The sequence below is a fragment of the Pristis pectinata genome, chromosome 1 (assembly GCF_009764475.1).
Source record: "Pristis pectinata isolate sPriPec2 chromosome 1, sPriPec2.1.pri, whole genome shotgun sequence".
Classification (NCBI taxonomy): Eukaryota; Metazoa; Chordata; class Chondrichthyes; order Rhinopristiformes; family Pristidae; genus Pristis; species Pristis pectinata.
In genome coordinates this window covers 2802620-2821458 of record NC_067405.1, presented here as the reverse complement: position 1 = coordinate 2821458, position 18839 = coordinate 2802620, and the positions used below count along the sequence as shown (strand labels likewise).

The following is an 18839-nucleotide window of genomic DNA, read 5'->3' as shown; positions in this document are numbered from 1 at the left end:
GGGGGGGGGGGAATTAGGCGCCAAAGCGCAAGGCGGTGGGCGCATGCGCAGGAGGGGCGGCGGCTCGGGGTGGCGGAGGGGTGGTGAGGCGCATGCGCAGGAGGGGCGGCGGCTCGGGGTGGCGGGGGGTGGTGAGGCGCATGCGCAGGAGGGGAGGCGGCTTGGCGGGGTGGCAGTGGGCGCATGCGCAGGAGGGAGGCGGCTTGGCGGGAGTGGTGAGGCGCATGCGCAGGAGGGGAGGCGGCTTGGCGGGGTGGCGGTCGGCGCATGCGCAGGAGGGGCGGCGGCTCGGCGGGAGTGGTGAGGCGCATGCGCAGGAGGGGCGGCGGCTCGGGGTGGCGGGAGCGCTGAGGCGCGTGCGCCCGGCGGTTGGGCGCGCGGCCTTCAGCCGGAGGCGGCGGCGTTTAACGGCTCCGCACCGACGAAAGTAAACAGACGGCGTCGGAACGGTCGGCGTGAGGAGCGCGGGTGTGGTCTGTGTGAGTGAGAGGCTTTACCCCCCCCCTCCTCCTCCCGTGTCGGCCAGCGCCGGGAGGCGCCAACAAACTGGCGAGGGATTGAACCGTGGCCCCGCTCCCTCCCTCGCCCCTGACAGCGACCCGGAGTAGGAACAGATCCCCCCCTCCACCCCCCGAGGCGAGGGCGACGCCGGCTGTGCGGCACCCGCCCAGCCATGCACCCGTCCTGCCAGCGGCCCGTCGCCACTTACCCCGACAAGAGCGGCGAGCAGGTGGAGAAGGAGCTGCACGATGGCCTGGAGGAGGGCAAGGAGCGCTTCAAGGACCTCAACGACCGCTTCGCCAAGTACATCAACAACACCATCCTCAGCCTCATGCGCCGCAACAAGGAGCTGCTGGCCGAGCTCAAGAACGCCGAGAAGGACGAGTCCTGCCGCTCCGAGGCCATCTTCCAGAAGGCGAGGAACGACCTCAAGTGCCGGCTGGAGGAGCAGCAGAAGGAGCTCAACTGCCTCAAGGCGGACAAGGAGAAGTACAAGAAGAGGTGAGGGGGTGAGATGGGCACCGCGCCGACCCCCACCCTCAGAAAACCCTCGCCTCATTATAGGAAGGATGTGGAGGCGTTGGAAAGGGTGCAGAGGAGATTTACCAGGATGCTGCCTGGTTTAGAGAGTATGCATTATGAGGAGAGACTAAGGGAGCTAGGGCTTTACACATTGGCGAGAGGGAGGATGAGGGGAGACGTGATAGAGGTGCACAAAATATTAAGAGGAATAGATAGAGTGGACAGCCAGCGCCTCTTTCCCAGGGCACCAGTGCTCAATACAAGAGGGCATGGCTTTAAGGTAATGGGTGGGAAGTTCAAGGGAGATGTCAGAGGGAGGTTTTTTACCCAGAGTGTGGTTGTCCATGGAATGTGCTGCCTGGGGTGGTGGTGGAGGCTGATACGTTGGTCAAGTTCAAGAGATTGTTAGATAAGCACATGGAGGAATTTTAGAGAGATATGTGGGAGGAAGGGTTGAGATAATCTTAGGTGTGGTTTGAAGGTTGGCACAACATGGTGGGCCAAAGGGCTATGATTTCTATGGTTCTATAATTTTGATTCCATGATTTAAAAAAATTATGTAACTTGCAGGATTAATATTGGACAGCAGTCAAATCAAGACAACATTCATAAGTGAGGCACTTATAAGTAAAATGTTCAATCTTAAAAAAATTACCAATTGGAACTGAATTTCCCATGTATTAATTTTGGATCCCTTGCATTTTTTTAATCTATGTTAATGACCTAGATTTTTGGTACAAGACACAATTTCTATTTTTGCAGATGGCATAAAACTTATCAGGATTGTGAACAGTGAAAAGGCCATCGATAAGTTATAGTGGAATATAGAGGTTGGTGGAATCGGCAAACGTGGAGAATTGCAAGATGATGCAGTTTGGTAGGAACAATGAGGAGAGGCAATATAGAATTAAGGATACTGTTCACAGTTGGTAGAGCAGGTTGAAGATGCAGTTAATAAGGCATACACAATTCTGGGCCTTATCCACAGAGTCTAAAAGCAGGGAAGCCATGCCAAATTTTTTATGAAATACTGGTCCAAAATGCTTTGTCCAACCTCAACGGAAGTATTGTCCTCGATTCTGATCACCTCATCGTCAGATTCAAGGGCATTAGAGGGTCCAGATTTACCAGAATGGTTTCTGGGATGGACACTACCGTTACATGATAGATTAGGGAGACTGTGATTATTTTCTTTAGAGAAGGATGAGGGGAGATTTGATAATGGTATCAAATGATGAAAGGTCTTGGCAAAGTGGATAGTAGGGAGATCAAATTACAGGGTGGGGTGGATGTTCAATACTAAAAAGAACTCCAACAGATAAGGACATCAATGAGTGCAGGCAAACACTAGCAGTGGATGAGGTCCTGTGCTGCTTGGGCCATGTCAATGAGTTAGGAGCCAGGCCTTCCAGTGGAAGACTTACCCCAGATCATGTTGGGAGTAAAAGAGTGGTTCAGAGTGCAGCAGACCAGTGACTTCAGGGTAGTGGAGTGGGAAATCTGCACCATTAATGTGACATTGTTTCACACTCTTTGTCTTCCTCTCCATAAATGCTTTCTACCCCATTGCATATTTCCAATACAGAACTTTGTTTTTCATTTCAGATACACTGTATTTTAATTTTCAATTATTGATATCACCCTTCCCTTCATCAGCTTTCTGCTCGTCTATTTTCTCCAGATTTTTAGTTCAATCATCCATTCCTTTGCCTTGCAACATTAGGGGAAGACTGTCACTTTCTTATAAGCTATATTTCAAAGAGGAGTCAATATGAACAAGTTGCCCTCAAAACAGAGATGAAACGACTTTCTGCAGCTATTTCTTTTACAAAAGGGAATGCTCCTGCCTGGTTCAAGAGAACTGCAAGGAGGAACACTGTATGGCAAAGAAAACGTAGGTTAGCCTAGAGTGGATTGGAATCTCTGGAGGAAGAGCTCAAGACGTTGCAATAGGTTCACTATGTCACAGAGATACATTAATTATAGGAAGGATGTGGAAGCGTTGGAAAGGGTGCAGAGCAGATTTACTAGGATGCTGCCTGGTTGGTTTAGAAAGCATTATGAGGAGAGACTAAGGGAGCTAGGGCTTTACTCTTTGGAAAGAAGGGAGGATGAGAGGAGACATGATAGAGGTATACAAAATATTAAGAGGAATAGATATAGTAGACAGCCAGCGCCTCTTTCCCAGGGCATCAATGCTCAATACAAGAGGGCATGGCTTTAAAGTAATGGGTGGGAAGTTCAAGGGAGATATCGGAGGGAGGTTTTTTTACCCAGAGAGTGGTTGGGGCATGGAATGCGCTGCCTGGGGCAGTGGTGAAGGCAGGCACATTGGTCACATTCAAGAGATTGCTAGATAAGCATATGGAGGAATTTAAAATAGAGGGATATGTGGTAGGAAGGGGTTAGATAGTCTTAGGTGAGGTTTAAAGGTCAGCACAACATTGTGGGCCGAAGGGCCTGTATTGTGCTGTACTGTTCTACGATTTTGATTCTATGATAAAAAAATCATGCAACTTGCAGAAATAATATTGGACAGCAGCCAAGTCAAGAAAACATTCATAAGTGAGGCACAGTCTGCCATGCCCTTGACTACATGAGATTTGATCTGTAGCCATTTAGAACAGAAATAAAATTACCTGTTTAAAAATGTTCAATCTCAGAAAAATTACCAATTGGAACTGAATATGGCAAAACTCTGACAATCTGCTATCAAATTTTTCAGAAATTGTGGTAGTTCTGTGTCTGGGTCACTGAGATCTTGTTTCCTGTGTTCCCTTAAATCTCACTAGGGCCTCATTCACTGCAAACTTTAACCCACCAGGTTCCCAGGATTACTGATTATCCAACCATGTAACATCTTATTAAAAAAGTGAATCCATAGTATGTTGGGGTATTAACAATAACACCCAATAGTTTTGAAAATCTGCCAGTCCAGCACCACCAAAGTCGCAAGCCAGCTGAATTAGCAAAATTTTAACTGTAGAATCATTCATCCTACATATAAGCAGAGGGGTTTCAGGGGAATATAGTTAGTCAAAGTGAATAGATATTCAGATAGAATGTGAATAGAATTGAGATGAGAAATTTCTTCATTCAGAGGCTGGAAAACCTGTGGAACTCTCTACCACAGAAAGCTGCTGAAGCCAAGTCACATAATATGTAGAAGGAGGAGGCACCTGTGGCATGGCAAGAGAGTATAAATCTGATACTACAATAGAGAATCAGGCATGATCATATTGAATGCCAGAGCTGATGTAATAGCTCACTCCTGCTCCCATTTTCTTTATTTCTACTTTTGGATATAGAGGGAATCAATGAAAGTGCAGTTAGTGCAGGAAAATGGCAGTAAGGCAGATTGTCCATTATTTTACTGAATGGCAGAGCAGGGTCCGGAGGCTGAATTGCCTATTCCTACCTTTACGTTCTTGTCCTCCTTTTCCCAGCCCTTCACTCCTCTGCTCTTTCAGCATCTCATTTGTAAATACATATTCCATTTCCCAAATAAATTAACATAAGTAACAATAATTTAACGATATTTAAAAGCTATAAGTTGAGACAACATTGACTCAGCAATGCTGTTTGGATGCCACACTAATAAAATTGCATCAGAGTTGTTGGAACAGGTATAATAATGCTGAATCATTACTGATGCAAATGTGTCATGAACTTTTGCTTGTGTTCTGAAAGTTTGCTTAAGAAAACAAAAGCATACCATCAGACAGATCTGGAGATGAATTGGTAATTGGTTTATTGTCACATGTACTGAGATACATTGATAAGCTTTGTTTTGCATTCCATCCAGGTCATTCCAAACACAAGTACATTGAGGTAGTACAAAAGGAAAAAGGTACCATGCGGAACCTTGTCAAACGCCTGTCAAATGGATTTTAGTAAGGTGTTTGACAAGGTTCCGCATGGTAGGCTTCTTCAGAAGGTCAGAGGCCAAGGGATCCAGGGAGGCTTGGCTGTGTGGATTCAGAATTGATTTGCCTGTAGAAAGCAGAGGGTTGTGATGGAGGGAGTGAATTCGGATTGGAGGGCTGTGACTAGTGGTGTCCCACAGGGATCAGTACTGGGACTTCTACTTTTTGTGATATTTATTAATGACTTAGATGAGGGGGTGGAAGGGTGGGTTAGCAAGTTTGCAGATGACACAAAGTTCGGTGGTGTTGTGGGTCGAAGCTTACAGAGGGATATTGATAGGATGCAGAGCTGGGCTGACAAGTGGCAGATGGAGTTCAATCTGGAGAAGTGTGAGGTGGTACACTTTGGAAGGACAAACCCCAAGGCAGAGTACAAGGTAAATAGCAGGATTCTGGGCAGTGTGGAGGAACAGAGGGATCTGGGGGTTCATATTCACAGATCACTGAAAGTTGCCTCTCAGGTGGATAGGGTAGTTAAGAAAGCTTATGGGATGTTAGCTTTCATAAGTCGTGGGATCGAGTTTAAGAGCCGCGAAGTAATGATGCAGCTTTACAAAACTCTGGTTAGATCACAGAGTTTTGTAATGGGTGGGAAGTTCAAGGGAGATGTCAGAGGCAGGTTTTTCACCCAGAGAGTGGTTGGTGCATGGAATGCGCTGCCTGGGGTGGCGGTGGAGGCTGATACATTGGTCAAGTTCGAGAGATTGTTAGATAAGCATATGGAGGAATTTAAGATAGAGGGATATGTGGGAGGAAGGAGTTTGATAGTCTTAGGTGTGGTTTGGTCGGTACAACGTGGTGGGCCGAAGGGCCTGTATTGTGCTGTATTGTTCTATGGAGGTGTATAAGATGATGAGAGGCATTGATCGTGTGGATAGTCAGAGGCTTTTTTCCAGGGCTGAAATGGTTGCCACAAGAGGACACAGGTTTAAAGTGCTAGGAAGTAGGTACAGAGGAGATGTCAGGGGTAAGCTTTTTTTTTTACTCAGAGAGTGGTGAGTGCGTGGAATGGGCTGCTGGCAACGGTGGTGGAGACAGATACGATAGGGTCTTTTAAGAGACTTTTGGATAGGTATACGGAGCTGAGAAAAATAGAGGACTATGGGTAAGCCTGGTAATTTAGGGAACCTTGGTTATTGAGGGATATTGAGGCCCTGGTAAAGAAAAAGGAGGTGCATATCAGGTATAGGCAATTAGGATCAAATGAGGCACTTGACTAGAAGAAATGCGAGAGAACACTTAAGAGAGCAATCAGGAGGGCTAAAAGAGGACATGAGGTTGCTCTGGCAGACAAGGTGAAAGCGAATCCAAAGGGTTATATTAAGAGCAAAAGGATAGCAAGGGACAAAATTGGTCCTCCTTGAAGATCAGCGTGGTCATCTTTGCGTGGAGCTGAAAGAGATGGGGGAGATTTTAAATGGATTTTTTGCATCTGTGTTTACTTGGGAGACAGACACAGAGTCTATAGAACTGAGGCAAAAGAGTGGTGAGGTCATGGACTGTATCCGGATTACGGAAGAGGAGGTGCTTGCTGTCTTGGGTGTCAAATTAGGGTGGATAAATCTGGAGGCCCTGACAAGGTGTCCCCTTGGACCTTGTGGGAGGCTAGTGCAGAAATGGCAGGGGCCTTGGCAGAGATATTTAGAACGTCCTTGGCCTCGGGTGAGGTGCTGGAGGACAGCTAATGTTGTTCCGTTGTTTAAGAAAGGCTCTAAGAATATGATGGGAAATCATAGGCAAGTGAACCTGATGTCAGTCGTGGGTAAATTATTGGAAGGTATTCTGAGGGACAGGATATATAAGTATTTGGATAGACAGGGCCTGATTAGGGATAGTCAACATGGCTTTGTGCGTAGCAGGTCATGTCTAACCAATCTAATAGAGTTTTTTGGGGAGGTTACCAGGAAGGTTGATGAAGGGAAGGCGGTGGACATCGTCTACATGGACTTTAGCGAGTCCTTTGACAAAGTCCCGCATGGGAGTCTGCTCCAGAAGGTTAAGTTGCTTAGCGTTCAAGATGAAGTAGTCAATTGGATTCAATGGTGGCTTAGCGGCAGAAGCTAAAGAGTGTTAGTAGATGGTTGTCTCTCTGATTGGAGGCCTGTGACTAGTGGTGTGCCGCAGGGATTGATGCTGGGTCCGTTGTTGTTTATCATCTATATTAATGATTTAGATGATAATGTGATAAACTGGATCAGCAAATTTGCAGATGACACCAGGATTGGGGGTGTAGTGGACAGCAAAGAAGGCTGTCAAAGCTTGCAAAATGATCTGGACCAGCTGGAAAAATGGGCTGAAAAATGGCAGATAGTATTTAGATAAGATATCTTTATTACTCACATGTACATTGAAACACGGTGAAATGCATCTTTTGCGTAGAGTGTTCTGGGGGCAGCCCGCAAGTGTCATCACGCTTCTGGCGCCAACATATCATGCCCACAACTTCCTAACCCATGCGTCTTTGGAATGTGGGAGGAAACCGGAGCACCTGGAGGAAACTCACGCAGACACACGGGGAGAACGTACCAACTCCTTACAGACAGCGGCTGAAATTGAACCTGGGTCGCTGGTGCTGTAATAGTGTTATGCTAACCGCTACACTAATGCAATCACACCAAGTGTGAGGTGATGAACCTTAGGAGGACAAACCAGGGTAAGACAATGGTAGGGCACTGAGGTGTGCGATAGATAAAGGGACCTGGGAATACAGATCCATAATTCCTTGAAAGTGGCATCACAGGTAGATAGGGTCGTAAAGAGAGCTTTTGGCACATTGGCCTTCATAAATCAGAGCATTGAGTACAGAAGTTGGGATGTTATGTTGAAGTTGTACAAGATGTTGATGAGGCCAAATTCAGAGTATTGTGTGCAGTTCTGGTCACCTACCTACAGGAAAGATATCAATAAGCTTGAAAGAGTGCAGAGAAAATTTACACAGATGTTGCCCGGACTTGAGGACCTGAGTTACAGGGATAGGTTGAAGAGGTTAGGACTTTATTCTCTGGAGTGCAGGAGAATGAGGGGAGATCTTACAGAAGTATACAAAATTATTAGGAGTATAGATAGGGTGAATGCTTGCAGGCTTTTTCCCCTCAGGTTGGGTGAGGCTAGAACTAGAGATCATAGGTTTAGGGTGAAAGGTGAAATATTTAAGGGGAATCTGAGGGGAACTACTTCACTCAAAGTGGTGCGAGTGTGGAATGAGCTGCCAGCGGAAGTGGTGGATGCGGGTTCAATTGTAACATTTAAGAGAGGTTTGGATAGATATGTGAATGAGAGAGGTGTGGGGGCTGTGGTCTGGGTGCAGGTAGATGGGACGAGGCAAAAAACCAGGCTGGCATGGACTAGATGGGCTGAAGGGCCTGTTTCTGTGCTGTAGTGCTCTATGACTCTGTAAGGAATGTACTCTGGATGGGTGATTTCATTTTCCATCATCACAAGTTGCTCTGTAGCACCATCACTGACCGAGTTGGCTGAGTCCACATCCACAGTGTCACACTGCACTTGAAACAACTGGTGAGAGAATCAACATGAGAGAAAGGCCTACTGAACCTGATCACTACCTATTATTAATGCATTTTTCATCGCTATAGTGGTAGGAGTGCTGTACTTGGAGAGACATTGTTTCACCATCATACCAGGGATACCTTCTGTATATTATGTACAGTAAATGGGTCAAATTCAGAACAGATCAAATATTTCAATATTGGATACATATGAGATACTTAGTCATTTATCATGGCCCTTACTCCACCATGATCATTAAGCAAGGGGATCATACTTGGTTCAGTGATGATTATAGAAGCACATTCCAGAAGCAGCAGCACATGTACAGAAAATGAGGCCCAGCCTTGGTGAAGTTATAGTGCAGAACCATATGCATACTAAACAGTTGAAACAGCATGCTGGAGATAGAGCTAAGCAACCCCACAATTAATTGATCAAATCAAATCTGCAATGCTACCTTATTTGGTTTTGAATAATATTAGACATGGGTTGATATGCCTGAAACATTAGCATTTCAAGATATCTGCCAGGCTCTCACATTACCATTCACAACTAACATCTTCACTTCGGCAAATATAGTCCTAGACCAGAGGAACGTCCTCGTGACGTCATGACAGTATATGAATGGTTGACTAGTTATTTTGCCTGGAGATTCTTTAGGAAGTACTATAGTAAAAACTCATCTGGTCTTATTTAATACTGTATGTGGCAAGATGGTAAACAAATAGTGTTACTTGATTAATTACATGGACTGAAATCATATCTGCATTTTTTGCTTGGGTGCTAGATATTGTATATTGTTTTAGTGCTGTAATTTTATATAATATATCAAAATTAAAACCTGAAATGCATAATTTACATAACACATAAACAAGTACAATAATAAAACAAATTCAGGAAATGCTTTGCAGGTCAAGCAGCATCAGTGAAAAGAGAAACAGTTGATGTTTCAGTTTGGTGATATTATGATGTAAAGTCATTGACCTGAAAAACTAACTGTTTTTCTCCACAAATGTTGACTGGCCTGATGAATATTTTCAAAAATTTGTTTTTCTTTCAGATTTCCAGCATTTTCAGTATTTTGCTTTTGTAATTTTATTCTTATTGCAGATTAGAAAAAGAGATTCAATTAAGAAAGGAGGCTGAAAAAGATTATGAAGATTTAAGAAAGGCAAGTGAACTCCTTAATACTTATTGTTTGTTCAATACTTTATATAGGGAATGAGTATTCAATTTTTTTTATCATCCACAAGCCATCTGCTGTCCAACTAATGAGACAGATTTTCCCCTACTCTTGATGTATTTTATATTAGAAACATAGAAAACCTACAGCACAATTCAGGCCCTTCGGCCCACAAAGCTGTGCCAAACATGTCCCTACCCGAGAAATTACTAGGCTTACCCATAGCCCTCTATTTTTCTCATCTCCATGTACCTATCCAACAGTCTCTTAAAAGACCCTATCATATCCGCCTCCACCACCGTTGCCAGCAGCCCATTCCACGCACTCACCACTCTCTGAGTAAAAAATCTTACCCCTGACATCTCCTCTATACCTACTCCCCAGCACCTTAAACCTGTGTCCTCTTGTGGCAACCATTTCAGCCCTGGGAAAAAGACTCTGACTATCCACATGATCAGTGCCTCTCATCATCTTATACACCTCTATCAGGACCCCCTCATCCTCCTTCGCTCCAAGGAGAAAAGGCCGAGTTCCCTCAACCTGCTTTCATAAGGCATGCTCCCCAATCCAGGCAGCATCCTTGTAAATCTCCTCTGCACCCTCTCTATGGCTTCCACATCCTTCCTGTAGTGAGGCGACCAGAACTGAGTACCGTACTCCAAGTGGGGTCTGACCAGGGTCCTATATAGCTGTAACAATACCTCCCGGCTCCTAAATTCAATTCCACGATTGATGAAGGACAATACACCATATGCCACCTTAACCACAGAGTCAACCTGTGCAGCCGCTTTGAGTGTCCTATGGACTCGGACCCCAAGATCCCTCTGATCCTCCACACTGCCAAGAGTCCTACCATTAAGACTATATTCTGCCATCATATTTGACCTACCAAAATGAACCACTTCACACTTATCTGGGTTGAACTGCATCTGCCACTTCTCAGTCAAACTCTGCATCCTATCTATATCCTTCTGTAACCTCTGACAACCCTCCAAACTATTCACAACACCCCCAACCTTTGTGTCATCTGCAAACTTACTAACCCACCCCTCTACTTCCTCATCCAGATCATTTATAAAAATCACAAATAGTAAGGGTCCCAGTACAGATCCCTGAGGTACACCACTGGTCACTGACCTCCACTCAGAATACGACCCTTCAACAACCACTCTTTTCCTTCTGTGGGCCAGCCAGTTCTGGATCCACACTGCAATGTCCCCTTGGATCCCATGCCTCCTTACTTTCTCAATAAGCCTCGCATGGGGTACCTTATGAAACGCCTTGCTGAAATCCATATACACAACGTCCACTGCTCTCCCTTCATCGATGTGCTTATTCACATCCTCAAGAAATTCAGTCAGGCTCGTAAGGCAGGACCTGCCCTTGACAAAGCCATGCTGACTATTCCTAATCATATTATACCTCTCCAAATGTTGATAAATCCTGCCTCTCAGGATCTTCTCCATCAGCTTACCAACCACTGAGGTAAGACTCACCGGTCTATGATTTCCTGGGCTATCCCTACTCCCCTTCTTGAATAAGGGAACAACATCTGCAACCCTCCAATCTTCCAGAAACATCTCCCGTCTCCATGGATGACACAAAGACCATCGTCAGAGGTTCCGCAATCTCCTCCCTCGCCTCCCACAGCAACCTGGGGTACATTTCATCCGATCCCAGCGACTTATCTAACTTGATGCTTTCCAAAAGTTTCAGCGCCACCTCTTTTCTAATATCTACATGCTCAAGCTTCTCAGGCCACTGCAAGTCCCCACTACAATCACCCAGATCTTTTTCCGTGGTGAATACTGACGTAAAGTATTCATTAAGTACCTCCGCTATTTCTTCTGGATCCATACACACTTTCCCATTGCTGCATTTGATAGGCCCTATCCTTTCACGTCTTATCCTCTTACTCTTCACATATCTGTAGAATACCTTGGGGTTTTCCTTGATCCTGCCCACCAAGGCCTTCTCATGTCCCCTTCTGGCTCTCCTAATCTCTTTCTTAAGTTCCTTCCTTTTAGCCTTGAACTCCTCCAGATCTCTCACATTACCTAGCTCTCTGTACCTTTTGTATGCTCTTCTTTTCCTTTTGACTAGATTTATTATAGCCTTTGTACACCACGGTTCCTGTATCCTATCATGACTCCCCTGTCTCATCAGAACATGTCTGTTCAGAGCTCCACACAAATATCCCCTGAATATTTGCCACATATCTTCTGTACTTTTCCCAGAGAACATCTGTTCCCAATTTAATCTTCCAATTTCCTGCCTGAGAGCCTCATAATTCCCTTTACTCCAAGTGAACACCTTCCTAGCCTGTCTGTTCCTATCCCTCTCCAGTGCTAACGTAAAGGAGATGGAATTAAGATCACTATCACCAAAATGTTCACCCACTGAGAGATCTGACACCTGACCAGGTTCAGTTCCCAATATCAAATCAAGCACAGCCTCTCCTCTTGTAGGTCTATCTACATACTGTGTTAAGAACCCTTCCTGAACACACCTAACAAACTCCACCCTATCTAATCCCCTCACTGTCTGGAGATGCCAGTCGATGTTTGGGAAATTAAAATCCCCCATCACCACAATTCTGTTGTTCTCACACCTTTCCAGGATCTGCTTCCCTATCTGCTCCTCAATAACCCTGTCACTATTGGGTGGCCTATATATAAAAAAAACACCCAGCACAGTTATCGACCCCTTCCTGTTCCTAACCTCCACCCACAGAGACTCCATAAACATTCCCTCCACAACGTCCACCTTTTCCGCAGCAGTGACACTATCTCTGATCAACAGTGCCACTCCCCCACCTCTCTTGCCTCCCTCCCTGTTCTTCCTGAAACATCTAAAACCCGGCACTTGAATCAACCATTCCAGCTCTGGAGCCATCCAAGTCTCCATAATGGCCACCACATCATAGCTCCAAGTATCGATCCAAGCTCTAAGCTCATCCACTTTGTTCACAACACTCCTTGCGTTAAAATAGACACATCTCAAGCCTGTCCGAACACATCCCTTCTCTCACTTGCCCACGGCACCCACTACTAGCCTCCTCCACTCGAGAGCCAAACACCTCCTCCCCTGTGTCTCCAATAGAGATCCCACCCCCCCCCAACAATTCTAGTTTAAACTCTCCCCAGCAGGCTAAGCAAACCTCCCTGCCAGTATGTTGGTCCCCCTGGGATTCAAGTGCAACCCGTCCTCTTTGAGCAAGTCATACCTGCCCCAAAAGAGGCCCCAATGATCCAGAAAACTGAATCCCTGCTCCTTACTCCAATCTCTCAGCCATGCATTTAACCTCCTCCTCATTCTGTTCCTATACCCACTGTCGCTTAGCACAGGCAGTAATCCGGAAATTACTACCTTTGAGGTCCTGCTTCTCAACTTCCTTCCTAATTTTCTATAGTCTCTTCAGGACCTCATTCCTTTCCCTACCTATGTCATTGGTACCAATATAAGGTGGACAAGGTAAACTTGTTCCACTTAGATTGTAAAAGACTCGGAGACACCAGGTTAAGATTTTGGATGATAGATAAAGGATTGGTGTATGAGGAAGAAAAAAATGATTATGGTCTGGAGCTTACTGCCTGCAAGGATAGAGATGACCAATAATTTTAATAGGAAATTGAACGAGCTGTTGAGGGAAATAAATTTGCAGGGATATGGGAATAGCTTAGGTGAGTGGGATTGACTGGATTGCTCTAGAGAGAGCTACAATGGACTATATAACTACATATGATGGTTATGATATGCTTAAGTAGGGCTTAATTAAAGCTATGATGAGATAAGATTTCTTTATTGGTCACTTGTACATCAAAACACCCAGTGAAATGCGTAGAATGTTCTGGGGGCAGCCTGCAAGTGTCGCCATGCTTCCGGCGCCAACAACATAGCAGGCCCACAACTTCCTCACCGTATGTCTTTGGAATGTGGGAGGAAACTGGAGCACTCAGAGGAAACCCACGCAGTCACGAGGAGAACGTACAAACTCCTTATAGACAGTGGTCAAATTGAACCCAGGTCGCTGGCGCTGTGATGTGTTACGCTAACCGCTACCCTACTGTGCCTGTATTGTTGGGTGGATTTGAGAACCCAAAAGGAATTTTCTGTTGAAAATCATTCTTTCACTGGATGGGGTGGCAAATGTCAAGTTAAGTTGGTAAATTGTTCAAATTGGTTTATTATTCTCACATGTACCGAGGTACACTGAAGAAACTTTGTTTTGTATGCCATCCATACAGATCTTTTCATCACATCAGTACTTCGAGGTAGTACAAGGGAAAAGCAATAATAGAATGCAGTTATGTGTCTTATACCCAACCTTAATCTCATTTAAGAAAGTTTGGCAAGCCCCCTTCCTGAGCCTCTGCAGACTTTGTGGTGAAACTAGTGCCATTAGGGAGGGAAATCCTGGATTTTGACCCACAACAGTGAAGGAACGGTAATATATTTTGAAGTGATGGTATATGTCAGAAACTGGAGGTGGCGGCGTTCTAAAATACTTGTATCTTTTCCCTTTTTGGTAACAGAGGTTATTGATTTGGAGGTTGCTATTGAGGGAGCCTTTGCCAGAAATTGAATGCATTTTGTGGTTGGATCACACTGAGAGTTTGTGGGATTTTGGGCTTCATGAGTATAGTGACCAAATTAAAAAAAAAAGTAGGGAAGTTGTGCTAAATCTTAAAGCTCTGGTTAGGCCACACGTAGAGTATTGGGAAGGAATGTTTAGTGTGCTAGATGGTTGATAATCAATTGGACTGCTTTGCCTTGGGTAATCAGAGTATTCAGCAACACCCCTGTCTTGTGCTTTGTTGACGGCTTTGAGATGTTAGATGGTGAGTCATTTGCAGCAGAAAACCCTGTCTCTGACTGTACGTGCCCTGCAGCCACAATAATTTTTCATTGAGTTTTGGGCGAGTGGTACCTCCTGCCTGTACCTTCACCCATGCAAGATGTTCACAGTAGAAGATTCAGGGATGAGAATGTCAAAAGAAGGTGGTTAGATTCGCTGCTCTTGGAGATGGACATTGCCTAGTACTTGACACAAATGTTACTTGTTACTCATCAGCCTATATTTCAATGTTATCCAGGTTGTACTGCTTGTAGGCATGGACATCAGCTGCTGTTGTGTTAAAAGACTTAGCACATTGAAGAAGATACAGAGGAGAGCAAAAATGAAACTTGGAAAAATTGTGGTTGTATTTTATTGAAGCATGTTGGTGCTGTTTTCATTGAGAAAGGAGGGTGAGAAGCTGATTTAAATGTAAAAAAATTAAAGACTGCAGCGCTACAAAATGCTGTATTTTTAAGGAAGATTGTAAACTTTCTTGCATCCCATAGAGTAGTGCAGAATGCAGATTAATTGCTCAGCATGAACCATTTAAGTAGATCTGGTTTTAGGCGATAAGATAGTGAATTTTCAGTGCCTTATGAGATATGTTGAGCGAACGTTTGCTCCATACTATTATACTTTAGTAATGTAACAATAACCTAACCTGCTTCAGTTTCCTAAAATTCTAGCTTTCTAAATATGGAAAAAAAACAAGTAACTCCAGATGGAACTAAGGAGAATATGAAATACTTAAGGATAATTACAAGAATCCAAGTCAAGCATCTGAACAGCTTAACAATTTTGTGGTTGATTTTATTTTAGATCTGATTTGCCTGTAACCTTATGGTAGAAGTAGTTATAATTTTAAAAGGTCTATAAACAAGAATCTTTGCATATAGAAATATGGGGCCAGAAGATACAAAATCTGTGTCTCAACTTCAGAACTGAGCAATTAAGGCATTATAGATCAGATCATGTACATTGAGATCATCCAATACTCCTTGGTGCATGACAGATTATCACCAAAAAGTGCTGTGTTTCATTTAAACAGCATAGATCTTCCAAGTAGTTTTGTTCAGAAACAGTTTTATGTCCTCCAGGGACATATTTCAAAGTAGCTTTGGTATTAATAAGATAGAGCATTAAAAGTGAGATCAAATGATAGTTCTCAGAGTCATACAGCATGGAAACAAGCTCTTCAGCCCAACTTGTGCTCCTGCCTGAACTAGTCCCATTTGCCTGCGTTTAGCCCTTATCCCTCTAAACCTTTTCGATCCTTGTCTCTGTACCAATGTCTTTTAAGGCCCCCAGAATCAGAATCAGGTTTATTATCACTGACATATGTCATGAAATTTGTTGTTTTGCAGCAGCAGTACAGTGCAAGACATAAATTACTATAAGAAGTTACAAAAATAAATAAATAGTACAAAAGAGGAATAACGAGGTAGTGTTCATGGACCATTTGGAAATCTGATGGCGGAGGGGAAGAAGGTGTTCCTGAAATGTTGAGTGTGGGTCTTCAGGCTCCTGTACCTCTTCCCCAATGGTAGTAACGTGAAGAGGGCATGTCCCAGATGGTGAGGGTCCTTATGGATGCCACATTCTTCAGTCACTGCCTCTTGAAGATGTCCTTAACGGCGGGGAGGGTTGTGCCCATGATGGAGCTGGCTGAGTCTACAACCCTCTACAGCCTCTTTCAATCCTGCACATTGGAGCCTCTGTACCAGGCAGTGATGCAACCAGTCAGAATGCTCTCCATCATACATCTGTAGAAATTTGCAAGAGTCTTTGTTGACATACCTAATCTCCTCAAACTCCTAATGAAGTAGAGCCACTGGCGTGCTGCCTTCATGATTGCATCAATGTGTGGGGCCCAAGATAGTTCCTCTGAGATGTTGACACCCAGGAACTATGGTGGGCTGAAGGGCCTGTATCGTTTAACTTGAAGATGCTCACCCTTTCCACCGCTGACCCCTCAATGAAGACTGGTGTGTGTTCTCCTGACTTCCCCTTCAAGTCCACAATCAATTCCTTGGTCATGCTGATGTTGAAGTGTGAGGATGCTGTTGTGATACCACTCAACCAGCAGATCTATCTCACTCCTGTACACCACCTCATCGCCATCTGAGATTCTGCCAACAACAGTGGTGTCATTGGCGAATTTATAGATATTGTTTGAATTGTGCCTTGCCACACAGTCATGACTGTAGAGAGAGTAGAGCATTGGGCTAAGCACGCATCTTGAGGTGTGCCTGTGTTGATTGTCAGCGAGGAGGAGATGTTATTACTGATCTGCACTGACAGTGGTCTCCCAATGAGGAAGTCGAGGATCCAGTTGCAGAGAGAAGTACAGAGACCCAGGTTTTGAAGCTTGTACATTGTAATTGTATCCACCTCTACAGCTTCTTGCAACTCATTCTACATACCCACCACCCTCTATGTGGAAAAACTTGCCCTTCAGATTCCTTTTAAATTCTTCCCCCTTACCTTAAATCTGTGCCCTCTATTTTAGACGGTAGTGTAGCAGTTAGCATAATGCTATTACAGCGCCAGCAACCTGGTTCAATTTCGGCCACTGTCTGTAAGGAGCTTGTACGTTCTCCCTGTGTCTGCATGGGTTTCCTCTGGGTGCTCCACATTCCAAAGACATATGGGTTAGGAAGTTGTGGGTATGCTATGTTGGCGCCAGAAGCATGGCGACATTTGTGGGCTGCCCCCAATATTCTATGCAAAAGATGCATTTCACTGTGTGTTTCGATGTACATGTGACTAAAGATATCTTGTCTTATCTTAGACTCCCCTACCCTGAGAAAAAGACTGTGACCATTCACCTTATCTATGCCCTTCATGATCTTATATACCTCTACAAGGCCTATCCAGTCTCTCCTTGTAACTCAAGCCCTAACTTGTAAATAATTTAACAAAATGTCTGTTTCTCTTTTCTATTCCTCCAGAAATTGCAGTGTTTTGCTTTTATTTCTGTTAACTACATCGTATTTCCAATGGCTTGTAAATCTTTACTTATTGATCCCTAATCTATTTGGACTCAAATTCTAAGGGTGTGTTGAAAAGATGGAGTTTGTATTCTTCTATGTACAGGGAAATAAGGGGTGATAAAAGCCCTTTAATGTAATGTGTCATGAACCAGCAACAAAAGAAACACACTGAGCATGATTCAGTGTTAAAAACTATTTTATTAATCACTACTTATGATAATACGTAAAATAAAAGTAAAAATGTTAGTATGTTAGAATTCAAGAATGTTAAACCTCGAACGTTAACCCCAAAACTAAACTTGTCGTGTGTGTGTGTGACAAAGTCCAAAACTCCCAGTTCCTGAATGGTTCTTAAAGTTCAGTTCCGCAAGCCATAAGGTGAAACATGAGCAAGGGCTTCTTCAACAACCACCGTTGTCTGAAGATAAGATATAGATGTAGAAAAACATAGAGAGAGTACATACGAAATCCAAATGTTCCACGATGGAACCCAAACGACACTTCAGTGTTTACTCGGTAGTGACTTCCTCACCCCGAAAAGCATCCGAACCGTGGTCGTCCACACACAAATACCTGTTTCCTTCTACAGGTCAACAACAAAGTGAACTCCACCGGATTACTTCCAACTTCCATACATGGATTTCAGTGGCAAACACAGTTATTGTTTCTCATCCATCGATAGAGAAAACAAGCAGGCTGGTGTCTCTCTCCCTTCTCTCTCTCTCTTCTTCTTCTTCTTCAACAACGTCATTACGTCCTTTATCTTCTATTGACGTAAGCACGCCCCACACACACATACACACACACTCTCTATCTTAAAGGGACTTTCACTGAGTCCATAACAAATGAAAGGGTAAGTGGTGAGAAATTATTCTCTCGTGGTGGAATGCAGAATGAGCAATCAAATAATATTAAAATTCAAAATTCAGGGATGATGCCTGGTGACACTTCTTCAACCAAACAGGTAAAAATTCAGTTAAGATGAATTGATTTCTGTTAAACAAGAATATAGGGTGGGGTGAATAATTGGTTAAGATATGATGGCCATGAAATTGGACCACAGAGCATTACTCATTTGAACTCCTTGATTTTTGTGAGGAAAGGTTGAGTAGGGTGGATTTACATTCTCTGCACATTAGAACAGTGAGAGGTGAGTGAGAAACACAAGATTCTGAGGGGACTTGACAGGGTGGATGTGGAAAGGACAATTCTCCTTAGGGATTACTGTTTAAAAATATGGTTTACCTGTTGAAGTCGGGGATGGGGTGAATTTTTTTTCTCTGGGGGTTGGTCAGTGTTTGGAACTCTCTTCCTCAAAAGGCAGTGTATTCAGTTTTTGAACATGCTTAAGACACAGCTAGATAGTT

General features: G+C 44.1%; 1 protein-coding gene across 1 annotated transcript in view; it reads left to right on the top strand.

Moving 5' to 3' along the window:
- Positions 1 to 335: 335 nt before the first annotated feature.
- Positions 336 to 18839, top strand: part of LOC127569843 (glial fibrillary acidic protein-like) — a 58609-nt gene continuing 40105 nt past the window's right edge. The window contains 2 exon segments of the mRNA XM_052014820.1: positions 336 to 1002; positions 9567 to 9627. Of these exon segments, the coding sequence (XP_051870780.1) occupies positions 674 to 1002; positions 9567 to 9627 (390 nt within the window). The 5' untranslated portion in view covers positions 336 to 673.